This window comes from Lissotriton helveticus, chromosome 1_1 (assembly GCF_964261635.1).
Source record: "Lissotriton helveticus chromosome 1_1, aLisHel1.1, whole genome shotgun sequence".
NCBI lineage: Eukaryota > Metazoa > Chordata > Amphibia > Caudata > Salamandridae > Lissotriton > Lissotriton helveticus.
In genome coordinates this window covers 1785988527-1786014889 of record NC_136057.1, presented here as the reverse complement: position 1 = coordinate 1786014889, position 26363 = coordinate 1785988527, and the positions used below count along the sequence as shown (strand labels likewise).

General features: G+C 47.0%; 1 protein-coding gene across 12 annotated transcripts in view; it reads right to left on the bottom strand.

Annotated features, from left to right (window-relative positions):
- Positions 1–26363, bottom strand: part of RBFOX2 (RNA binding fox-1 homolog 2) — a 686272-nt gene that overhangs the window by 96698 nt on the left and 563211 nt on the right. For all 12 annotated transcript variants that reach the window (XM_078640431.1, XM_078640440.1, XM_078640444.1 and 9 more), the window contains one exon: positions 21896–21935. In XM_078640431.1, coding sequence (XP_078496557.1) covers positions 21896–21935 — 40 coding nt within the window. The remainder of the gene's footprint in view (positions 1–21895; positions 21936–26363) is intronic.

Here is a 26363-nt window from a genome sequence, read left to right as displayed (position 1 = left end):
CCTCCCAGTGTGGACTCTCGTGCTCTGGAGATAACCGAGATTGCAAACCTCATAAAGATCGGCATGAGGGAATTTGTGTCCATACCTAGGGCACTTCTTGAAGGGTGTTCTTTCCATGAGCCAAAGGCCCATGGGCGCAGTTGGGCCTGACTGCCCCGACGAACGCTGGAATCGAGAAGTGAAGTCTCTATTCGACGCTGGTAACCGGAATTAATGACTACGATGATGCTGATGGTATTTTGATTGATTTATGGATTCGAAAAGAGATCGGTAACGGGACCGAACGATGAACACATCTGAGCCCTATGGCGGAAAAAAAACAATCTGAAGATTGAGTCGATGCCCATGTGCACTACGATCTAAGGGAGGAGTCATCCAACAGACAAAGACTCTTCCAAGACAACAACAAAGTGTAATCATCCGGGCCCACCACCAGATGGTGATCTAATGCAATAGTGTGTGGTCCGCAGCCCATATGCCTCGAACATACTTTATTTACAAATGGCTCTGCCTTTATGTGGTTTAGAAAATGTTGCATTTTCCTAACTTACTGAGTTCTGTCAATATAATACACAAGAGCTCTTTTTACATTAAGTGTGTGTACAGCTCTTACAGCAACTGAGTCAGGTTGGGGAAAGAATATTGGTAACTCAGATTGATTTAAGTGGAACTGTGAGATGATCACTTTTGCTAGGAATTTAGGGTTATTACATAGTACCACCATGGCCTTATGTAGCTGGAAGAATGGTCCTTCTAAATTTAACGCCTAAAGCTCACGGACACCTTTGATTGAAGTGATTACAATGAGAAATTTGAAGGACACGTGTGAAGAGGTTCAAATGGGGGACCCATTAAATTTGCCAGCACAATGCTGAGATTTCAAGCAGGGGTTAAAGGGATCCCAGGCAGGATAACTCTTGAGGCCCTCTAGAAAAGCTTTGATAACAGGAACTCTGAATGTAGAGGTGTTCTTTATTTTGCAAATATGCGGCGACCCAGAGGTATGTACATGGAGTAGGTAGTCAACAATGTAATGAGCATTTGCTGTTAGAGGGTCAATGTTATGAATGGCAGTAGAGAACGTAACGTTTACCCTTTGCCACAGAACAAGCTCTAGTACTGGGTCTTCTTGCTTCCTTAAGAATATCCATACACTGTTGAGGTACATTTAAGATTGAGAGAACTGGAGTGTGGGTGTGAAGTAAATTGAATAGACCCCCATGCCTTGTTGGAGTAATGGCACATGTTTATCGCTCCTTTTTGTACTTTAGCTTGGACTTCCTCTTTGAGCAGCTGCTGATGGTCGGTTGACAGTCTGTGGGTGCAGGGGGGAACGTTTGGAGTTATGGAACTGAGCTCCAGACAACGATGTTGGATAATATCCAATACCCATCTGTAGGTGGTGATATTATGCCATGCGGGAAAGTATGGTGAAGTCTTACCCGATTGGTGTAGTGTGATCGGGGGAGTGGTGGCAAGTCAAAGTTTAGTGGCAGTGGTTTGAAGAAACCGCCCCAGGAACTGTTGCCTCTTTAGGAGCCTTTATAGCATCCCTCAGGCGATGTGGTCTGTGACTGGGGACACTGGTATGAGGTGTCTGTGGGGTTCGGTGCTACGATATGGTGAGCGACGAAAAGTAGTGTTGGACATGTGTTTGCAACACCCCCATATCTTTGGCGGTCTTATCTTTTTTACTTTCTCAAGTACAGTACCCAATTGAGGGCCAAAGAGATGTTCCCCCTCAGAAGGAAGTGCAAAGATGTTTTGTTGTACTTCTGGTTTAAACCCTGAACCTTTAAGCCATGCATGCAGTCTGAAGCACAATCTTGTTGATGCCTCTTGCAGCTGTATCAGTTGCATTGAGAGCGCAGAAGGGAAAATGCTACTTACCAGTATGCATCTGTTCTTGGCATGTAGAGCTGCAGAGTAGTACACTTTGCATTAGATCGCCATCTGGTGTTGGGCTCGGATGGTTGCACCTTGTTGTCTTGGAAGAAATCTTTGTAGTCACGAGATGGGGGACTCCTCCCTTGGACGATAGTGCACATGGGCATCGACTCCATCCTTAGATTGTTTTTCACCATGATGGGAAATGATGTAGTTAGTAGAAAAGAAAGATGTCCATGTGTGTATACCTAAGAAAGATAGTACTGGAACAGAAACAGGTTCCGGGGAGGCGGGTGGGCATGTACTACTCTGCAGCTCTACATGCCAAGAACAGATGCATACTGGTAAGTAGCATTTTCCGTTCAATGCATATGAGCTGCAGATAGTACACTTTGCATAGACTGTACAGTAGTATCTCCCCTAGCGGTGGTCACCTGTATCTGTTGCAGTAGTTTGAAAGACTGTTTTAAGAACAGCTTGGCCCACAGAAGCTTGTTGCTAGGCTTGCACGTCAACACTATAGTGTTTAGTGAAGGTGTTTGTTGTAGACCATGTTGCTGCTTTACATATGTCTTCTAGGGGAATGTTCTCTAAGAATGCCGTAGAAGCCCCTAGTTTACGTGTTGAATGCCCTTTAGGGGGAACTGTTAATGTGAGTTTGGCTTTTTGGTAGCATATCTGTATACATTTAACAATCCACCTTACAATCCCAGCTTTAGAGATGGGATTCCCTTTATGCGGTGAAGAGAAAGCTACAAACAATTGTTTTCCGAAAGCTTTTAGTTCTGTCAATGTAATAAAGTAGGGCTCTTGACGTCTAGCGTGTGAAGAGATCTCCCTGCTACGGAGTCTGGGTTTTGAAAAAAAAAACTGGTAATTCTACTGATTGGGTAAGATGAAAAGCAGCGATGACTTTAGGAAGGAATTTTGGATTTTTCCTGAGAACTACCTTGTTACGATGCATTTGTAAGAAGGGTTCTTGAACGGTTAAAGCCTGGATCTCACTTACTCTTCTAAGAGAGGCGATTGCGATAAGGAAAGCTACTTTCCATGTGAGGAACGGAGGTTCACATTTACGTAAAGGTTCCCATGAGCCTAGTAAGCACAATGTTGAGATTCCACACCGGAGAGGGCGGTAATTTAGGAGGGATGATTCTTTTAAGGCCTTCCATAAAGGCCCTAATTGCAGGCACTTTAAAAAGTGAGAAGTGTTGTTTATTTTGTAAGTAAGCGGCAAGTGCTGCTAGATGTAGACGTATAGATGAGTATGCTAAATTACATCTTTGCAAGTGTAGCAAATAGCAAATGATGTGCTGGATGGATGCATTCAGTGGATTAATAGGATTGTTAGTGCGGTAAATGGCAAATCTTTTCCATTTTGCTGCATATCAAGCTCTGGTTGTGGGTCGCCTGGCTTCTTTAATGATGTTCATACAGTACGGCAGAAGCTTAGGGTAACCGAACGCTAGGACTTCAGGAGCCAGATTACTAGATTCAGCTGAGTTGGATCGGGTGCCTTATTTCTCCATGGTTCTGCATTAGTAGTGATGGAGAAAGGCGTAGTTTTTGGTGTGGGACTAGTGCGACTTCCAACAGTGTGCTGAACCCTGGCTGACGTGCCCATGTGGGAGCGACTAGGATCAACTTTAGAGACTGTTGGCGTAGCCTGCGTACCATTAGTGGAATCAGTGGGAGTGGCGGAAAGGCGGACGCAGATCTGCCTGACCAGTTCATCCATATAGCATTGCCCTTAGACAGCGGGTGTGGAAACCTGGCGGCGAAGGATGGTCATTTTGCGTTTTGTGTGTGGCAAACAGATCTATGTCTGGTTGGCCCCACATTTGGAAAAATGGTAGAAGAACTTGTAGATTTAGTTCCCATTCGTGAATCTGTTGTATCTGTCGACTTAACAGATCCGCAATCTGATTGAGAACTCCTGGAAGATGTTCTGCAAAGAGGTATATATTTTGTGGAATGGCCCACCTCCAAATGATCGACAAGAGGCGCAGGCTTGGCAGCTGGACTTGTCGTGTTCCGGCGAGAGACACAGGTTACAGACCTTAGGATTGTCTCTGTGTGGGAATTTTACCCCACATTGGGGGCATTTCTTAAACGCCATCCTTTCCAGGAGCCATATGCCCAGCGGCGTCTATAGGCCCCACGACCCGGGTCAACGACCGTAATCGAATAGCTGAAGGTCGCGTCGAAGTTTAGATTGGATTTGAAGAGTTATAGATGTTTTGCGCGTCGAAAAAAGTTATGAAAACGAAGTTTCGAATCGGTGCGCAAAAAGTTGCATCCGAACCCAATGGCGGAAAAAAAAAAATCTAAGGATGGAGGCGATGCCCATGAGCGCTATCGTCCAAGGGAGGAGTCACCTATCTCGTGACTACAAAGACTTCTTCCATGACAACAACAAGGGGCAACCACCCGAGCCCAACACCAGATGGCGATCTAATGCAAAGTGTACTATCTACAGCTCATATGCCTCGAACATAGAAGTATTAGCAATCAGATTGCCCTCTGAAGCAATCATACGCTCGTTGCTTATATTTTTCTGGAGATGTTGCCCCTACATTTCATCCCAATGTGCCCGGTCATAACGGGAGAGTAGACCAAATGAGTTGGGAATTCTCCAATGGTTGGCAGACTGGGTAGCCACTTTTCACCGCAGCGTCTATATTCCTGCTTTATCTGGCAGGGTGTGCCTCACCAGATATTTGGGAATTTGTCCTTATCTTCGCTGTTGTGACCAGTAAAGAGTCAGGTGGTAGTTGGCCCTTTATGTATGTTGGGTCAGTAGGAGATGGCTTATACTTAATATCAACCCTGGTGTGAGGATTTGGGCTTTGACAGGTTCGTTAAAAATATCTGGTGCATGTTGAAGCATACCTTTGAGCATCGGCAGATATTGTGCAGAGCGCTGGGAGGAGGAAAAGGTTTCAAATAATAAGTCATCCTCCAGGGGTTCTGTGTGCAGTTAAACCTTGTGGTAATTAGTCACCCTGTATATAATATTGTGATATGTAGTGGTATCATCTACAAGGGAAGGCTTCGCTGGATATAGATCCGGGTCTGTATGTGGGTCTGTGTAATGTGTGTCCCCAAAGTCGTCTTGAGGTGTATTGGAATATTGGTCCCCATCATTCCCCTGTTCACCAAAAGAATAAATGGATGCCTGTGGAGAATAGTTTGTGTCTACACGAGGTGACAGTGATGGGGAGTGTACCAGTGGTGCTACAGGTGGTGGACTGCTGGCTTTATACACTCTTTCTGAGCTTTGGTGGGCAGGGGATCTCCAAAGCTTCTTAAAAAAAGTAATTGTCTTTTGGATGGCTTCTTTGTGTGAGGAGGTGTAGCCAGGATGCGACCAGTGTCCGGTTGAATAAGGATGAGTTACTTACCTGCAATCCTAGTTCTCATCCAAGGGTATACTCATCAAAGTCATAATCTATGAATAATCCCCGCCCATGTGCGGGATCCCGGAGCATATAGAAAATACATCTATATACCTATATATGCATATGTGAAAACCTATATCCATGCAGCCAAAGATATTTCCACAATGGCCAAAATGCTGAAATAGGTTTGCATAGTAGCACCTATACTCTCCAAACCCCTAAGGAAGAAAGAGAGCAGTAAACATTTGTCATACAACAATGCTTTATTGCTATAGAGAAACCTGTAATTGCAGGCATTTGCCAGTAGGCTGCAGTAGAGTATAAAGAAAACAAAGAAAACGGACACCTTGCCTTTAAGGCATTAGAGTAGGGGTACCGTGCCTTTAAGACCTGTAGGCGACCCCCTGCTTCCATGATGCACCACAGGTGGCAGTTAGGTCAGTTCTTTTTGGAGGTGCATAAACACCTTAGTAAATCCGCAATTAACATACAATAACTTTGCAGTAATGCTTGTCCGGGGAGGTGGGTGGGTCGCTTATGACTTTGATGAGTATACCCCTGGATGTGAAGGAATATGCTACTTACCAGTATGCATCTGTTTTTGGCATGTAGGGCTGCTGACATTCATATCTGTGCATAGGTCGCCGCCTAGTGTTGGGTCCGGATGATTGCACTTTGTTGTCTTGGAAGAGTCTTCGCAGTATCACGAGATAGGGGACTCCTCCCCTGGACTACAATGTGCATGGGCATCTTCTCCATCCTCAGATTGTTTTTCGCCATTGTGGCAGAGATGGAGATAGGAAAGTAAGAGATGGCCATGCCAAAGATAATGCTGCAGCTGCGACAGGCACCAGGGAGGAGGGCGGGCGATATGAATGTCAGCAGCCCTACATGCCAAGAACAGATGCATACTGGTAAGTAGCATATTCCGTTTAGACTGTATAGCAGTATCTCCTCTAGCGGTGGCTACCAGTGCCAGCTGCAGCAGTTTGAAAAAGAGTTTTGAGGACAGCTTGGCCTACAGCAGCTTGCTGTTTTGCTTGCACGTCTACACAGTAGTGTTTTGTGAAAGTGTGTATGGTGGTCCATGTGGCTGCCGTACAAATGTCTTCAAGAGGAATATTTCCTAGGAAAGCCATGGATGCCCCCATTTTTCTTGTTGAGTGTGCTCTTGGGGGGACGGTTAATGTGTGTTTTGTCTTTTGATAGCATATTTGAATGCATTTAACTATCCATCTGGCTATTTCTGACTTTGAGATAGGATTTCCTTTGTGTTGTGGTGCAAAAGCAACAAATAGTTGTTTTGTCTTTCTAAATGATTTAGTTCTGTCTATGTAATAAAGTAGGGCTCTTTTCACATCTAGTGTGTGTAGGGCTCTTTCAGCTACTGACTGGATTTTGAAAGAATACTGGCAGTTCTATTGATTGGTTGATATGGAAGTTGGATACAACCTTAGGCATGAACTTAGGGTTGGTTCTAAGAACCACTCTGTTGGCATGTACTTGCATGAAAGGTTCTTGGATTGTTAATGCTTGTAATTCGCTCACTCTTCTGAGTGAGGTAATGGCAACCAAGAATGCAACCTTCCACATTAAGAATGTAGTTCGCATGAGTGTAGAGGTTCGAAAGGAGGGCCCATAAGTCTGGTAAGTACTATATTTAGATTCCAGACTGGGGAAGGGGGGTGTCGTGGAGGGATCACCCTTTTCAAACCTTCCATGAAGGCTTTGATTGCTGGTACTTTAAACAGTGAAAGGCGTTGCCTGGTTTGAAGGTATGCTGCTATGGCAGCGAGGTGTAGTCGTATAGAAGAGTATGCTAAGTTACATCTTTGTAGATGCAGCAGGTAACATATAATGTTTTGTATGGAAGCGTCTAATGGGTTGATTTGGTTATTGTTGCAGTAAATAACTCATCTTTTCCATTTAGCTGCATAGCACGTTCGTGTGGTTGGTAGTCTTGCCTCCCTAATGATGTTCATGCAGTGTGGGGGCAAGTTAAGGTATCCGAACTCTAAGACCTCAGGAGCCAGATCGCTAGGTTCATCTGATTGGGATCTGGGTGTCTTATTTCTCCATGGTTCTGAGTTAGAAGATGTGGAGCAAGGCAGTCTTTGATGAGGAACCACCGAAAGTTCTAGGAACGTTGTCTCGCCCATGTGGGAGCAACCAGGATTAGAGTGAGTGAGTGTTGTCGCAGTTTACGTGCCACCAGCGGGATCAGTGGTGCTGGGGGAAAAGCGTACGCAAATCTGCCTGACCAGTTCATCCATATCGCATTGCCCTGTGACAACGGATGTGGGAACCTGGCGGCAAAGTACTGGCATTTCGAGTTTTCTTATGTGGCAAACAGGTCTATCTCTGGGTGACCCCACTCTTTGAAGAATGGTTGGAGAACTTGGGGGTGAATCTCCCATTGGTGTAGTTGTTGGCTGTGCCTGCTGAGCAGGTCGGCAATCTGATTGTCCTTGCCTGGAAGGTGTTCTGCTAGGAATGGCCCACTTCCATATGCTTTGTGCCAGAGGGGACAGCTGTGGAGAGTGCGTTCCTCTCTTTTTCTGGATGTAGTACATTGCGGTCATCTTGTCCGTCCGGATCAACACCGTCTTGCTGTACAGGAATTTCTGAAATGCTTTGAGGGCTAGGAATATTGCTAGCAATTCTAGTTGGTTGATATGTAGCCTTTTCTGCTTGTTTGTCCAGAGCCTTGTACTGTGTATTGAAGGAGATGGGCTCCCCAGCCTGTCAGTGTTGCGTCCGCTGTCAGTACTAGTTGTGGAACCGGCTCTTGGAACAGTCGCCCCTTGGAAAGGTTTTGTGGGTTCCACCACTGCAGAGAGTTGTGAGCGCGACTGTCTACCAACACTAGGTCTTTTAGTTGTCCTCGAGTCTGGTTCCATTGCCGTGCTAGGCATTCTTGTAATGGGCGCATCTGGAGTCTGGCATGGGGGACAATGAATATGCAGGAGACCATCATGCCTATGAGCTGCATAAATATTCGAGCTGGCAGAATGTGTTGTGGCAGGAATTTGCGAATGAGTATCTGCATACTGGCTATCCGTGTTGAGTTTGGATATGCTTTTGCCACTGAGGTATTTATAGTGGCTCCCAGGTAGTGCTGTGTGTGGGATGGTTGCAGATGCGATTTTGGTTACTTGATAGAAAACCCTAGACTGTGTAGCAATTGAAGTGTTTGAGATGTGTGTGCTGCGCACTGTTGGTACGATTTCGCTTGTATTAGCCAGTCGTCCAGGTAGGGGTACACATGGATGTGTTGCCTCCTGAGGTGTGCAGCCACTGTCGCTAAGCATTTTGTAAACACTCTTGGAGCCGTGGTACCCCGAAGGGCAAAACCTTGAATTGGTAGTGTTGACCTTCTATTGTGAACCTGAGGTATTTTCTGTGGGCTGTATGGATGGGTATGTGAAAATACGCATCCTTGAGATCCAGTGTTGCTACGAAATCTCCTTGTTGGAGCAACGGGAGCACTTGCTGTAATGTGATCATATGGAAGTATTCTGATAGTATATATTGATTCAGGGGTCTGAGGTCCAATATTGTTCTGAGGGAGCAGTCTTTCTTGGGGATTAGGAAGTATAGGGAGTATACCCCTGTCCCTTGCTGGTGGAAAGGGACTGGCTCTATGGCCCCCTTTTCCAGCATGCATTTCACCTCTTGCTGTAGCAGGGTGATGTGTTCCGTGGACATAGGACGATGTCTGGGAGGTATGTTTGCTGGTGTAGAAGTCAGTTCTAGGCAATAATCAAACTGGATAATTTCTCTCACCCACCTGTCTGTGGTAATTGCGTGCCAGACAGGTAGAAACTGTTGGAGTCTGCCTCCGACTGGTGTTATGTGGTCTGAATGCAGCTTAACGAAGTCACTGTTTTGTGGCAGTGGAGGCGGTATTGGTATTGCCTCCACGTCCTCTCCCCTTATTACTGTTGCCTCTATAACCTCCTCTGTTTGGGTTCTTGTTGAAGGAACCTTGTGTGTTACTTTTGTATGAGGCAGATGTTTGCGAGGTATTTCCTCGTGTAGTTGCCCTGTATGAGGAGTGCCGAAAGGAGCCTCTGTGTTGTTGAAATTGCAATGCCCCCATTGATTTTGCTGTTTCTGTGTCCTTTTTCATTTTGTCCAAAATGGTGTCCACAGCAGGGCCAAATAGGAAATCTTGATTGACAGGTTGGTTAAGAATGGTGGACTGCACCTCATTCTTAAAACCAGAGATATGCAGCCTTGCATGTCTGCGTAAAAAGACGCTAGTGTTAATTGACCTAACTGCAGTGTCTGCTGCGTCAAGCGCGCATTTGATGGAGGCATTTGTGATAAATTTACCCTCTTGTATGAGATCCTCAGTTTGTGCTTTAAAGGGCTCAGGCAGGTGTTGCATTAGGGTTTCTAGTTGATCATAAGGCGCCCTGTCGTAACGAGCCAGTAGGGCTTGTGTATTAGCAATTCTCCATGAGTTGGAGGCTTGTGCTGCTACCCGTTTTCCTGATGCCTCCAGTATTTTTGACTCTTTATCAGGGGGAGGAGCATCCCTTGTTTGAGAGTTGGCCCGTTTACGTGCATTAGCCACTACCATTGAGTCTAGTGGTAACTGTCCCCTGATGTAAGTAGGGTATGTAGGAGCTGCTCTATACTTCTTTTCTATTCTGGGGTTAAATACCCGTGCCCTGGCTGTATCCTTAAATATGTCAGGTGCATGTTTGAGGACTCCTTTTAACATGGGAAGTGTTCTAACACTTTTTTCTGAAGTGGGAAGGTGTCAAACAAGAAGTCTTCCTCAACAGGGTCATTCTGCATATCTACACTGTGGAATTGTGCTGCCCTGTCTATCAGCTGATTGAAGACTACGGTGTCATCTGTAGGTGACGGCTTAGTAGGATAAGATGGTACATCAGGGATGGGGTGGGTGTTGTAAGGGTCTGTTGGCTCCTCCCATGGTTCCTCTTGTGGTTGAGGATCTTGTGGGAAATCATATTGAGGTTGTGGCTCATCCCCTGTGTTACCCTCATTGTCCCCATGGTGAGAAGGAGAGTAAGGAATGTAAGGATTAAAGGGTGTAGTAGGCATGATAGGCTGAAAAGGAATGAAGGGTCTAGAGGGAGAAGTCCCAAAGTCCTTTTTCTTCAATGGTATAGGGGAATGTGAGCCAGAGTCCACAGGCCTCTTTTTTCTGTGCAAGATGGTAACCTTACCAGTGTCTGGATTGATGTAGATTTTAGCTTGGTCGTCTGATGGATCTGTGTGGCAGAGTTCTTCCTCTACAGTCCTGGGTTGAGTGTTAGCCTTTTTTGGTTCGGTAACACTTTCTTTTTCGACGACCTTTGGTGTTTTTTTGCTTTTTTTCGACTCGGGCCCTTGTCCGGGGTCGACGAGTGATTTCGGGTCGACCGGGTCTTTCGGGTCGACACGTTTTTTGTGCTCCGTAGGCTTTTTGGGATAAGTGTCCTTAGCAGAGTCAACGTTTTTCTTCGGTTCGACTGGTGTCTTCGGAGCACTTATCTTCGGGTCGGCAGGTTTTTCCGGCCGTGCTACAGGCTCTCGGTACGGCCCCCTTTTTGTCGGCGACCTTTGACGGGTCGATGGGTTTTGGACCGGTAGGCTCATTTGGGTCGGCGACCTTCTTCGGTTCGGCGTCCTTAGGCTGCGAGCCCCTGTTTGGTTCGACTCCCTCTTTGGGGTCGACGTTTTTTGGCTGAAGGGCCTTCTTGTGCTCTACAGTCTTTTTTGGCTTGACGCTCTTTGGCTGTACGGCCTTCTACGGTTCGACGCCCCTCGGGTCGACAACCTATTTTGGCTCTGGAACCTTCTGCAGGACGATGTTACTGGGCCCTGGGGTCTCTGAAGGTTTCGGTTTTGGAGCCGAGCCGGATGGCGGGGCTGGAGAAACTTTTTTAGGATCTTGGCTAAGGCCTTTTGGCGATGCCTCAACCGGAGCCTTCGGTAACGGGCTTATTGGTGTCTGGGGCTGTGTACTCATCATTTGCCCCGGTGGGATCTCGTCATCGGAGTCAGAGTAGTCCTCGATGGTGACGATCTCTAGGTCCGAGTCTTGAGCGTGGCATCCGGTAGTTCCTGGTCATCGTCGAAGATGTTGTCCGGTTCCGGTGCTTGTCGCTGCATTTCTTGCATGGCGGCCCTTCAGATCCGGATGGTTTTCTTCGACCGAAACTGGGCGCAGGCTGGGCAGGGTCCTTCCCTATGGTCTGGGGAAAGGCACTTGTTGCATACTGAGTGTTTGTCAGTATGTGGGAACTTGGAGTGGCATTGGGGGCACCTTTTAAAAGGGCTGCTTTCCATCGACGGTCGGCTCACGTGGCGTCGAAAAGGCCCAACGGCCCGCATCGACGACCGATGGGAGATGGAAAGCTGGATCGAGTAGAGAGGTACCGAACGAGAACAATATCGTCGAAGCCGAAGGCCTTTTGGCCTTTAGAAAGTTTTGTTTTTGATTCCGAAGTTGGAGTTTTGGAGTTAGCATCCGAACTCAATGGCGGAAAAAAACAATCTGAGGATGGAGAAGATGCCCATGCGCACTGTAGTCCAGGGGATGAGTCACCTATCTCGTGATACTTCGAAGACTCTTCCAAGACAACAAAGTGCAATCATCCGGACCCAACACTAGGCTGCGATCTATGCACAGATATGAATTCAGCAGCCCACATGCCTCGAACCTAGGATTACAGGTAACTAACTAATCTTTCTCATCCAGGGGATACTCATCAATAGTCAATCTATGAATAGATTAGCAAGCCCATACCCAAAGTCTCGCGGACGAGCAATCAAGTACACAGCAAAAACATGAATCAATATCACATTTATAATGCAGTTATGCAAACAAATTCCTCAAAGAGGCCTGTCCCACTTGGGCATCGGCCTGTGCATCTGAATCTAGGCAGTAATGGCTGGTAAAGGTATGCACTGAACGCCATGTAGCCGCCTTACAAATCTCAGAAATCGGAATGCTGCGAAGGAGACGTGTTTTAGAAGCTTTCCCTCTAGTAGAATGTGCACGAGGTTTGCCCTGTAAAGCTTTGTTAGCTAATTGGTAAGACAGCGCAATACAGGAGACGATCCATCTCGAGATAGACCTTTTTGCAGCTGACAGACCGGTATTAGTTGTACCATAATCAATAAAGAGCCGGTCAGACTTCCTAAGTGGAATAGTTCTAGCCAGGTAAAAAGTGTAAAGACTCTCCGGGGGAGTGGCTGGTTGCAGGAAGAAAGTAGGCAGAGTGATGGTCTGGTTGATAGGGAAATCCGAGACCACCTTGGGCAGGAAGCCTGGATGTGTTCTCAGCACCACTCTATTGGCAGGAAACACTGTAAGGTTCCTTGCAACACAAGGCCTGGATCTCGCTCACCCTGTGGGCTGAGGTGATGGCTACCAAAAAGGCAGCTTTCCAGGTCAAGTGCTGCAAAGATGCCTTATGAATAGGCTCGAAAGGAGCACCCATCAACTTGGTAAGTATGATGTTAAGCTCCCAGGGAGGAGAGGGGGACCTCACTGGTGGAAACACTTTCTTAAGCCCCTCTAAGAAATCCTTGACCACAGGCATGAGGAAGAATGGAGGTCTGGGAAGGAGACTTCCTATAGCCTGTGATCGCCGCTAAGTGAACCCTGATGGAGGGGTACTTCAGGCCTGACCGTGCCAAATGCAATAAGTATGGGAGAATCACCTGCTCCTGACCTTGAATCGGATCAAGAGCATTGTCCATACACCAAATGTAAAATCTCTTCCACTTGAAAGCATGAGACTTTATGGTGGAGGGCCTCTTCGCTTCTCTAAGGTTGTCCATACAGTAAGCCAAGAGGTCTAGGTGGCCATACTGGATGACCTCAGGAGCCATGCAGTCAATCAAAGGGAAGGGAGATTGGGGTGAAACACACTCCCCTTGTCCTTGGTCAGCAAGTCTGGGCGGCAGGGCAGCCTCCATTGAGGAACCTCTGACAGCGGGAGGAGATCCAGGTACCACCACTTGCGTGGCCATTCCGGCGCTATCAGGATCATCCTGGTGTTGGTCCTGTAGAATTTCTGTATCAACGCTGGGATCAGAGGCAGTGGAGGAAAAGCGTACAGCAATGTCTGAGACCAGCTGATCAAAAGTGCATTCCCCCGTTATCCCTGCTGGGGGAATCTGGACGCGAAGACGGGGCATTTCACGCTTGCGAACAGATCTATGTCTGGCACTCCCCATTGCCGAAACACCTCCTGAGTGACGTCTTCGTTGAGCACCCAGTCGTGCGCTTCTACGAAGTCTCTGCTTAGGCCGTCCGCCTGAACATTCAGGATTCCTGGAAGGTGAACTGCAACGACGGAGAGACTTCTCGCCAGAAGCCAACGCCAAATGGATTGAGCTTCCAGAGACATAAATCGTTACCTTTTGCCTCCTTTCTTGTTCAGATAGAACATCGTTGTTGTGTTGTCTGCCTGAACTTGAATGTGGCTGGAGTGCAGAGACGGGTACAGGCACTTGAGCGCCACATAGGCAGCCCGTAGCTCCAAGAAGTTGATATGATACCTTTTCTGTCTCAGACCAAAGACCTTGAACCTGAAGCTGGTCCATATGAGCACCCCAGCTGTGCATTGAGGCATCGGTGACCACTGTCTGCGTGGAGGCGACTGATGAAACGGAACTCCTTGCAGCAGGTGAGAACGTTTCATCCACCATCTGATGGAGTCTCTGGCAACTTGATGGAGAGACACGATCTTCCCAGTGGCCTGACCTTTGAGACCATTGGTCCTCGAGTGCCTGCTGCAGGGGCCTCATGTGAAGGCGTGCATTGGGCACAATGTAGATGCACGAGGCCATCGATCCCAGTAGCAACGACACTTGCCTGGCTGTAAGACTTTGGGTGTCGAGCAGGGTGTGGCACTTCAGAAGCATTGATGACAACTTCTCCTCCGAAGGACACACGCTTGCCTCTGCGGAGTCCAAGGAGGTGCCCAGATAGTGTATTTGTTGGGTGGGTTTGAGGACCGACTTCTTGTAGTTGGCTTGCAACACCAAAGAATGCATCAGGTTGAGACAGTAAGAGAGATGGGTCTGAAACAGACCAGGTGTGGAGCTTTTTAGGAGCCAGTCGTCTAGGTAGGGATAGACTAAGATCTTCTGCCTGCAGAGGAAGGCAGCCACCACCGCCATGCACTTGGAGAATGTCCATGGGGCGGATTTGAGGCCGAACGGAAACACCCGATACTGGTAGTGGTGACGGGCTATATGAAACCTGAGAAATTTGAGATGCTTTACTGGGACAGCTATGTGAAAGTAAGCGTCCTGCAGGTCGATGGTACACATCCAGTCTCCCTGGTGAAGGTGCGGAAAGATCTGGTGCAGGGCTAGCATACGAAATTTCTCCTTTCTGATAAACCTATTCAGCAGGCGCAGGTCGAGTATAGGTCTGAACTCTTTGGCTACTCCCCGCTTTTTGACTAGAAAGTAGAGGGAGTCTGCAAGAAGGGTAAATACTTAGTCTTTCAAAAGCTGACTTTGGATTTGAGAAAGGTGCTTGAATTGCGGGGGCACATGCGGAGGAGACTTGAACCTCAGCAAGTAACTACGCTGCACAATATTCAGCACCCATTTGTCTCTTGTTATGGCTTTCCACTCTTCCAGGTGACAAGCTACACTCCCTGCCACCGGAGTGGCGAACGGTTGCGGAGGAAGCAACAACTCAAGGCTTGGGAGGCTGCTTAGAGGTGGATTGTTTGTTGTTGTTGCCTCTACCTCCCCCAGGGCGTCTTTATTGGTTCTGGTAGGACCATTGAGGGGGTTGAACCCTCTGTCACCCCGACGGAAACGTTTCTTGAACTCCCTGCGCCTCTCCAGACCAACAGCCTTGACAGTGTCCATCTCAGCCTTCATTTTGTTCATCTCGTCATTAGCGTGAGCCCCAAACCGAGATGAGCCATTAAATGGGAGGTTCCGAATTTTCTTCTGGGCATTAGGCTTGAGGCCTGTGAGGCGCAGCCAGGCCGAGCGTCGTGAACAGACTCCATGGGAGTAGCCATGTGCGGCGAGATCTGAAGCATCCGCTGCAGCACTTATTACCTGATTGGCTACTAGCTCTCCTTCCTGTAGAATTTCAGTGAAATCCTGCCGGTCTTCTTTGGGCAGTTTCTCAGTGAAACGTGTGAGGGAGTCCCTAAGAGATCTGTCGTATCTCCCAAGAAGGGCAGAGGCATTCGCAACCTTCATTGATGATGCTAAAGTGTTGCACATCTTCCTCCCATATGAGTCCATCTGTTTGCTATCCTTCTCCGGAGGCACAGAGGATGAGGTAGAAGCGGAGTGGGACTACATGACTGCAGCCACAATGACCGAGTCCGCTGGTGGGTCAGCCCTGAGAAACAAGGGGTCTTCTGCTGAAGCCTTGTATTTTTTGACGATCATGGATGGCACGGAACCCACCGTCGCAGGGGTGAGGAAGGTGGCCATAGCCGGTTCCAAGAATCCAGGCACCAGTGGTAGCAACGGTCTAGGAGCTGTACGGTGATGCAAGGTGTCAAAGATGACAGACGTGGGATCCACCGGGGTATGCAAAGTGATGTTTCTTTGCACCCCTACCCAGAACATCTGTGAAGGTCGAGATGTCATCTATGGGCGACACCCGTGATGGAGGCATTCAGGAGAAGGTCGGAGATCTTGTAGAGGAAGACCATGTAGGTGATCTTGTGCGTCTCCTCTTATGGGGCCTGTCGTGATGACGGCTGTGAGGACCCTTGGACCTAGACCGACGTGTAGAAGGCGATCTTGGTCCGGAAGGCGCCCTTGGTCTGGGAGGTGATCTTGGCCTGGGCGGCAATCTTGGTCTCCTAATGGGAGACTTTGAGGGTCCAGCCGGGGTGCTTGTCCGAGGAGTGGGCCCGGATGGCGAATACGTGCGGGAGTAATCAGAGTCAGGACTACTGGGGCCACCTGACAGCACCTTGAGGACGGCGAGGCGACAGACTGCGGGCCCTCCCCTCCGCAGGTTTGGGGGATGCTTCTGGTGAGATCTCCACAATGTGCATTCCTGGAGACGATGACCGGTCTCCTGAAGATGATCTGGACTCGGGATCTGACTGCCGCGGGGACTTCGCAATTCCTGTGACCTCTTCTCTCGACGTAGAGTGCTTCGACGGCGATGAGGTCTGAGTCACCATCGGCGTCGAATGAGGTATCGATGGTCTTGATGTCGATCGCCTATGTCGAAGAGGTGATCTCGACGTTGACCTTCGGCGTCGATTTGGAGACCTAGACGTCGATCTGCTATGGCGCCGAGACGATGGCGATCCGCCATGGCGTCGAGTCGACGGCGATCTTTCACGACGTCGTGTCGACGGCGACCCTCCATGCCGTTGTGTCGACGTCGATCTTCTTGACTTAGAGTGGTGGGATCTCGACAATCCTCTCGACGACGGCACGCCCACCGGCGGCGAGATGTTAGCCGTCGTTACTCTCGTCACGGACTCCCTCGAGGGTGGCAGAGAGTGTCTCGACATCGACGGAAGCCTCAACGTTGACGGAGACTTAGGTCTCTCAGCACCAACAGCCTTCGAGCCCGAAGTGTGGTGCTGCGACGCCGACTTACTTGGATGCGGCGGAGACTCTCGACGTTGAGATGGTGTTCCTGAAGAGTGTCTGGGCCTCTTCGACGGCGACTTCGACGTGATTCTCTCTATACCTTTCTCTTCCTAGGGCCAGGAGAGGTGGAACGTCGCCGCTTTTGACGTTGCTTGCTGGAAGATGATGTCCTGGGGTCTCCATGGCCACCCACCTGATGACTTGTCCTTTCCAGCAGGGCATGGAGTTTTATGCGTTCCCAGCCTGGAGAACTTCTGACAATGGTGGCACTGGTCAGGGTTGTGTGAGGATGGAAGACAATACACACGGAGTGTGGATCTGCCAGTGCCATGTTCTTGTCACAGGAAGGACATTTCCTGAATAAAGCTGGCATTCTGACTGGAAAAGATTTATAGAAGGCCATAAAACAAGCAGCAGAAGCCTTTAAAAACCAGAAAACGTCGCATTTTCAGAAGAAATCTCTTCAAAATCAGTTTTAGTCAAAATACTTAAGAGCTCAAGCTCCAGGATCCTCTCAGAAGGAGCCGGAAAAAAGAACTGACCTAACTGCCACATGTGGTGCATCATGGGAGTAGGGGGCAGCCTACAGGTCTTAAAGGCACGGAACCCCTACTCTAATGCCTTAAAGGCAAGGGGTCATTTTTCTTTATACTCTACTGCAGCCTACTGGCAAATGCCTGCAATTACAGGTTTCTCTATGGCAATAAAGCATTGTTGTATGAAATGTTTACTGCTCTCTTTCTTCCTTAGGGGTTGGGAGAGTATTGGTGCTACTATGCAAACCTATGTAATTTCAGCATTTTGGCCATTGTGGAAATATCTTAGGCTGCATGAGTATATGTTTTCACATATTTATATACATGTGATCAAGGCTCGTTTTGAGCAGAAACGTTATGGCGACAGCACTCGAATAAAACCTGCATCTACTACTTTGTGGTCCGTGTCTGTTCTTGCCCCACGTCTGGGGGAAGCGGCAGCGTGTGGGGAACGGAGGTCATATATATATATATATATATATATATATATATATATATATATATATATATATATATATATATATATATATATATATACACACACACACACTATATGCTCCGGGATCTGACTGGTCTTTTGTTTGAAGACAGTGTTAGACTTTAGTTCTGACAGCAGTTATCAACACAGGGGTTCGATGCCGAGGTCTTGGATCAGAGGTACTTGGTTTCGGTGCCGAAGATGTTTGAGTCGAGAACCCCAGTGCCGAAACCTCAAACTCAGGTCAAGGCCGACGGCTGGTGGCCTTGAAATTTGTGCTGCTCCTTCGGCGCCGGGGCTGGGCATGTCAGATACGGCTGATCGGTGCCAACTATGGCCCGAGGACGGCAGTAGCCCGTGCATAGACTTTGGGCGATCAGAAGTGGATGGTTGATCAGAAGTGGATTGTCGACCCTTTAGGATAGTTTGTTGAGGCTGAGACTGGAATGAAGGGGGCGCAGTTCTCAGATTGTCCTACAGGAAGGTCCTGGATCTCTAGCTTGGATCTCGAACTGACACCAGGAGAACAGGTGCCCTAGTCTGCTGCTGGCAGGTGAGAGTGAGCCTCATGGTGGTAGTCTTCGGAGCCAAAAATGTCTGGAGTGTTTACGATTGTGCATCAGGGCATCTCTATCCTTCTTGTGTGTGGATCCCGCAATGTTTTCTTTGATTCGAATGACTGTCAAGCCTCACAAGCGGATTCCTGATGATCTGGAGAAAGGCACAAATTGCACACTAGATGTTAGTCAGTGTGTGGGAAATTGGCGTGGCTGCGTGGGCAAAATCTAAATGTTATTCGTTCCATTACCAGAGGAGACATTGTGTGGATGAGATGTCGACAAATAAAAATTTGCCCAGAAGGCCAAAGGCCCAAGGGACTCAGTTGACTGGAAACACATTTACGAGCGACAATTTTAGATCCTTAATTAACTACAATCAATGACAATACAGACATTTAGGGCCTAGCTAGTAGGAAATGACGATTCAAAGATGGAGCAGAGAACACATCGCAACCTGGCGGCAGAAAAATAAAACAATCTAATAATGGAGTCGCGGACCATGCGCATTGCAAGCAAGGAGTCGCTCAACCTTGGGACTTCAAAGACTTGTTCCAAGAAAAACAACTTGCACACTTCCGAGCCCAACACTAGATGGCAGACTTCTGCTAAGCATGTGTATCGACTGCCACACATGCCATCAAACATTTTACACCTGCCTATATGGTCAAGTAGGAGAATCGAGAACATCTGGATTGAAATGTCACTAGTGACAAGTTTGCAGGACTCTTATTTGAGCATTTTTCTGCTAGGGGTGTAAACCTATCAATGTAAACACAGCACCATCTCAGTAAGATGTTTGCACTTACTCAGATTGAGGTCTAGCATAGGTTCCACCATTTTTGCACATAGTATACAGTGGTCCTAGAGTCCATCTGAAGGTGAGCAGTGTGCCAGATGGATCTAAAGTTCATAGCTATTCAGAATACATAGGGCTACAATAGATTAATGTGAAGACAAGCTTGAGAACACAACCTTTGTGCTCAAAGCACACCGACTATACTATCCTTAGGTATTCTAGAAATCTGCTTAAGTAATAGCATGGGCAAACAAATTCACACTTTATTTTTAAAGAGGCAACATTTACTGAACCGGACAATAAATCTCTGGCCAGGAGAAAAGTACAAGAGAGTGGATGAGCAGAACCCTGTAGAACCAAACAATTTAAGGGCTGAGGATAAGTGGAAAGTCTACAAACATTTGAGTCATACTAATGGAAAATGCCATTCTGATTCCATCCATTATATGAAAGAATTATGCACAACATAAGAATGTATGGTATACTTATATTCCTATGCTTTATTTATCCCTATACCTTCAAATGTTCTAGTGAGAATGTGGTATATTTCTCAAAAATCTACATTGCTTTTGCATTTTGAATGCAGATTGCACTTAACGTGTAGGTTGTCATGAGCAAAAAGATTTTCTGTGACAACTGGATTGATGTTACCAGAATCCTATGTCGTGGTCATGAAGAAACAGTGTTTAATCTTTCAGTGGAAAAGGACACCAAATATATACCTTCAATGCAGGCAGTTGGCGCTCACAAATTTTAAAAACCACAGAGCTCAATAGCACTACTGTTGTCGGGGCAGATACTGCCGATAATACAGTCTGAGTAAGAGGCAACGCTAAGGCATGAGGCTTGACTTCTTGGTGGCTGGAGCTCAATTTGTAAAGTCCTCCATTTTCACACTGTGTGGAACCACTCAACATCCTTAACTTCACTGCCTTCTGCTAAACAAAGGCTTTACTAAACAACCCCAACAAGCACATGAACAGGCCTGGGTGTAGTTCTCGAAGTTCCGCAAGTGGAGTGTAGTGCGAACTGCTGTTCGCGCTGGTCTTCCTGCCGCTAGGGTAGAAAGTCTAACCAAGCAGCAGCTCGCAATCGCGGACTTAGCGTTCATAGGAGCGAGCAGGAAAAAAACTGCACTACCAAAGTAGAGTATTCTGCACTCAACGAGCTCTACGGAGTGCAGAAAACTCTGCAAACAGAGCGGAGTTTACCGCCCAGGCCTACACATGAATCAGAGTGAGACGAAGCAGGAAAATGTATGCCAAGTGATGACAGATTAAATTGGAATGACGGTCAAAATTCTCAGGCACTATAGGAAAGGGCTTTAAAAGTAAGGAATTCCCTTGAGTGAATATCCATGTCAATAGATCCCTTTTAAGATGGCTTTCTACACCACTGTTGTGCCTTGTGGTGTAGAATGTGCAAAAAAGTTATTGATGGATCTTCGGAGACCTTAAAGGTCACAGCAGGACAACAAATAATGTTCACCTTTCACAGGTTCCCATTTGAGGAATCAGTCTGGAGACCGCAGGATGCCCATTCAGCATCTTCATTTCTTTCCTGAAATTATGTAACCTTACATTTTTTTCTGTTGTCCTTCCCCCACCCACTGTGGGGAGATGGCCAAGTAGGAAGAATAAGGGGAAAGTAAGTGTGAGGGGATTTCGAAGGTTAAAGGGTGTCAGCAGAGTTACAGATTTGAAAGGATGGGCACTGAATTAATTTGTCACTTTGTTTTAGCAGGAAGGTAGCTCTGTTCCCTTCTCCAACAAGGCCTCTGGGCATGTTAGTAGGTCAATTATTTTGTAATTTTCTTTTTACCACAGCAATTCCAAAAAAATAAACAAAACAAAAAAAAAAGAAAAAAAAGAAAAATGTTTCTAGATGTTTCGGCTTGAGTCAGTCGGGCACTCCTACCTGCGGTATTTTAGTGCTAAGCATGGGCTCCTGCAAGACTAGTCTACAACAGAACAGAAGGACAGTTCAAAGGAGAAACCGGCTATTGCAGCAAGAAAAAAGTTATACAAAACAAAGAAAAAAAGAAAAAAAAGCAGTGGCCCTGACAGAGAAACAAATGACAACATTCTGCAGGTCAGTGGGTGGGGTGCAAGCCAACCTTTTTCATTCCCTTCAGCCCAAACAAGGCTCCCGTTTGCCCTAAGAGCATGCTTTTCCTACCATACTGTCGCCGCGCTGGGACCTGCCGAAGCAGGGGGTTGCAAGCTGGTGTGCCTGTGCGATCATGGAGTACAAGGAGTCTATTGCTAGCAGAGGTGCCCTGTGGTATGGCATGTGTACTGTTGCTCCTTATACATTAATGAGCGTTGTCTTAGAAAGTTACTAATTAATCAGTTTGCCTAATAAACATTACTAGCTTTCACTTGAAGACTGCGCATGCATGCACTACATTCTGGAGGTGGGATCGCGACTACATCCCTGACCCCCGCCCATTACTGTGAATACCTGCAGGGGCCCGGGTGGGGAGAGACTTATAACTGTGCACAGGAAGGGGCAAAAGCCCCTCGGACCCTCGGCCCCCCCCCCCCCCCCCCCCCCCCACCATAGAGGAAAGTTTATGATTTCAAAGCTTTTGTCTTTTTAAGGGGTGAAAAGGCTGGCTTGCTGAAAGGTTAGGAGGTTGATAAAGCAGGTTTACTTACATAGAGCTCGGTCCCATAAAATCCGTCCTGATAAACCACACTGCAGAGGCACAACCAGGAGAGGGGAAAAAAGAAACGAGGAAAAACAAGACAAAACATTCCAGTTACTGAGAACTAATACACATGCTTCATGCAAGAAATACGTGAAGGCCGGTGATGAGGAAGAGCCTGGACGTCTGTTCTTCCATCTCTTCTTCAACCTTCTTGTCCCCTTTACTCCCTGTAATGGCTTTTTTGCCCTTTCTTTGCTTCTCTCTCCGCTGCCCCATGCTCCTCCCTTCACCCCTGTTTTTTCCTACGCCCCCCCATCTCTGCCCATTCCTTCACATCACCAATATTCCTTCCCTCCTTTGCCCCAAACAAATAATGCACAGCCTGAGAACCCAGAACAGATTCACGCTACAAAACGCTTCCTTAACCAGACCAGACGCCAATGCTTTCTTCCTTTGCCCTTACCGCTAATTCTTTATTCCTTTTGGCACCATCAGGTCACTCGCTCCTTCTGGGATTTTCTTTGCCTCTGCTTCTCCTCCTTGCATCTTCTCTCGTTGCCATTTCCAGTCCAGCCTTTTCTCTATAGCCCTCCTCCCCAGCTTCTCTGACCCTTTCCCAAGGTCTCACCTTTAGCTTCTTCACCCTCCTCTTTTAGAAGTTACAACACTGCTTGATGTTCTTGGGTCACTCTCCAGCTGCTCTCAGCCTTTACCAAATTCTGCTTTCACTCCCCTCCTCAGGCCCTCACACCTCTCGGAGATATCTCCGTTCACCGGCCTTCACCACCTATAATTAGCGCCACACATGCTTATTGGAAAGTGGGCACATGCGCTGCAATCCAACACTGCAAACTAAGCATACAAAAAATACCCCGAACCCCCCTCCACCCTGCCAAGCACCAGGGTTACTTCGGCCCACAGATGAATGCCCATCAACTGAATACCCACTTAGAACTTGGTTCATGGACCGACACTTAGGTATGGGTACCATTTCTGTGAAGGGCGCTCCTCACTGGAGACAGCTTCTAGAAGCATATCGTAGTAAGTTAAGAAACACTACCCTTCAGCTTAAGGGGTGTTACCTAATACGGAGTGTGACCTACTTGTCATGTGCTGGGAAAGTTGCAATATACTACAAGGACAAAGGTAATTTAACCCTGAAACACCAGCTACCCCAATCACTCTTCCCATCAGGTGGGTCTGGCTTTAGACATGATAACCCTTCCCAAGATACAGAATGCTTGGGGGCAGTAATGGAGTTCTGTACCGCTATGAGGAGTGCAGTGCCCTTAGCCAGCACTTCTAAACGGTCAGAACACTCATTCATTTGAAAAGACTGAGCTGTTTCAGTAGTACATGTCTAGAAGGGCACCTGTCTGGTTGCATTACCCGTAGAAAGCTCAAGCACTAAAGACATCCGAGAGAGCATGTTTTGCAGGACTTGACAGAAATTAAATACAAGGAAATCCGTTTCCCCTCACAGTTTATTAGTTGTAAGCAGGTTATTAAGCTGATCTAGAAAGCTATAGCCCTGGATTATGAATCATCACTGCTCGTGTGGTCACTGGAGTAAAGCCTCCATAGCTAGGGCACAAGCTTGGTACTTCCTTCGGGAGAAACACCCATCCGAGAAGAGAGCGGTCACAAGTCTCTTTCACGGACCATGCAGAGGGGCGATTAAGAGAGCAGATACGTTTGCAACAGGCCACAAATCACTGCAGCAGCATCGAGTGGAAGCTGGCAGGGGGCTGTTCCAAGGATGAACCCTCTTCATCTCCATGCATCTCAGGCTCAAGTTTGATTAGATAACCGTCATTCACAAATAATGTAAGTCTTGTAAAGGCCTCCTTGAAGCTGGTCACTAGCCAGGAAAAGGTACCCCCTAAAAATACTTTATAAAACTAGGAGCAAGGGGGGAAAACAAGGAGAAAGAAAAAGGACTCCCACAAGACCTGCATTTCTTCTACATAGGCCTACTAAAGGCTCCATGGGCGGACCATAAAAAAAAAATACATAATTAAAAAGGAAAAAGCTACTTACCAGTATGCATCTGTTCTTGGCATGTGGAGCTGTAGATCTGCATACTTTTGCATAGATCACCATCTGATGTTGGGCTTTGATGTTTGCACTTTGGTATTTTAGAAGTCTTTGTAGTCACGATATAGGGGACTGCTCCTTTGGTTAGTAGTGCGCATGGGCATCGACTCCATCTCCAGAATGTTTTCGCTATAAAGGGTGATGGAGTTAGAACTATAAAAGATGTTCATGTGCAATGTATTTAAGTAAAAGAGTACTGCAACGCATAGGTGTCTGGGGAGGCGGGTGGGCGTATGTGGAGCTACAGCTCTTAATGCCAAGAACAGATGCATACTGGTAAGTAGCATTTTCCGTTCAAGGCATATGAGTTGTAGATCGCATACTTTTGCATAGACTATACAGCAGTTACCCCGTTAGCGATGGCTACCTGTATGTGTTGCAGTAGTTTGAAAAAGTGTTCTCAGTACAGCCAGGCCCACACTAGCTTGTTGTTTTACCTGCACATCTACACAGTAGTGTTTTGCTTAAGTGTGTGGTGTAGACCATGTCGCGGATTTCCAAATGTCATCCATGGGAATGTTTCCTAAGAATGCCTTGGATGCCCCTATTTTGCGTGTGGAATGCGCTTTGGGGGAACGGATAACGTACACTTTTTGGTAGCATATCAGAATGCATTTAACAATTTACCTGCCAATTCCAGCTTTTGATATAGGATTGCCCGTATGTGGTGGTGAGAAAGCCACGAAAAGTTTAGTTTTTCTGAAACTTTTTGTCCTTTCAATATAGTAGAGAATAGCTCTTTTTACGTCCAGCGTATGAAGAGCTTGTTCAGCTACTGAGTCTAGTTGAGGGAAAAACACTGGCAGCTCAACAGACTGGTGAAGGTGGAAAGCTGAAACTACTTTGGGTAAGAATTTAGGGTTTGTCCTAAGAACCACTTTGTTATGATGTATTTGCAAAAATGGTTCTTGTATGGTTAATGCCTGGAGTTCACTTACTCTTCTGAGCGATGTGATGGCCACAAGAAAAGTCACTTTCCATGTGAGGAATTGCAACTCACATTTATGTAAAGGTTCAAACGGGGGTCCCATGAGCCTAGTAAGGAAAACGTTTAGATTCCATACTGGAGAGGGTGCAATTCTGGGAGGAATTATTCCTTTAAGACCGTCCATAAATGCTTTGATGGGCGGTACCCCAAACAATGACAAGTGTTTTGCAAGTAAGCTGCTATAGCAGCAAGATGTAATCGTATGGATGAGTATGCTAGATTACATCTTTGTAGATGCAGGAGATAGCAGATAATGTTTTGAGTTGAAGCATCTAGTGGATTGATTGTGTTGTTATTGCAGTAAATAACAAATCTTTTCCATTTAGCTGCATAGCATGACCTAGTGGTAGGACGTCTAGCTTCTTTAATGACATTCATACAGTCTGATGGGAGATTGAGGTAACCAAACTCTAGGACTTCAGGAGCCAGATCGCTAGGTTCAGTTGAGCTGGTTCTGGATGTCTTATCTCTCCATGGTTCTGTGTAAGAAGCTTTGGGGAAAGGTGTAGCTTTTAGTGCAGAACTACTGAGCGTTCCAGCAGTGTGGTGAACCATGGTTGTTGGGCCCATGTTGGAGCAACCAGGATCATTGTGAGAGACTGAGTTTGCGCACCAGTAACGGAATGAGCGGGAGAGGTGTAAAAGCGTACGCAAATCTGCCTGACCAGTTCATCCGTATCGCATTGCCTTTGGACAATTGGTGTGGATACCTGGAGGGGAAGTTTGGGCATTTTGTGTTTAAATGTGTGGCAAACAAATCTATGTCTGGGTGGCCCCACATTTGAAAAAACTGAAAAACTTGCGGAGGAAGTTCCCATTCGTGAATCTGCTGTTGTTGAAGACTGAGCAGATCCACAATTTGATTGTGTATCCCAGGTAGATGCTCTGATGGAAGTATATCTTTTGAAAAATGGCCCATCTCCAAATGCTTTTTAGTAGGCCTGAAAGCTGCAGAGTGTGTCTCTCCCCCTGTTTTTGTCTATAGTATATTGCTGTCACATTGTCCGTCCGGACAAGGACAGTTTTGCCAAGGATATGTTTCTGAAAAGACTTTAGAGCGAGAAATATGGCCAGTAACTCCAGGTGATTGATGTGGAGGAGTTTGTTGAGTGGTCCACATAACTTGAATGGCGTAGTACAAGAGATGAGCTCCCCAGCAGGTGAGCGATGCGTCCACTATTTGTGAAACCGGGTTTAGGAACGGCCGCCCTTTGGAAAGATTTTGTGTGCTTCACCATTGCAGAGAGTGATATGCGCGGCTGTCCAACACTAGATCTGTAAGATGAGCTTGAGCTTGGTTCCACTGTTGTGCTAGACATTCTTGTAACTGACGCATTTGGAGTCTTGCGTAAGGGACAATTAAGATGCAAGAGGCCATCATCCCTATTAA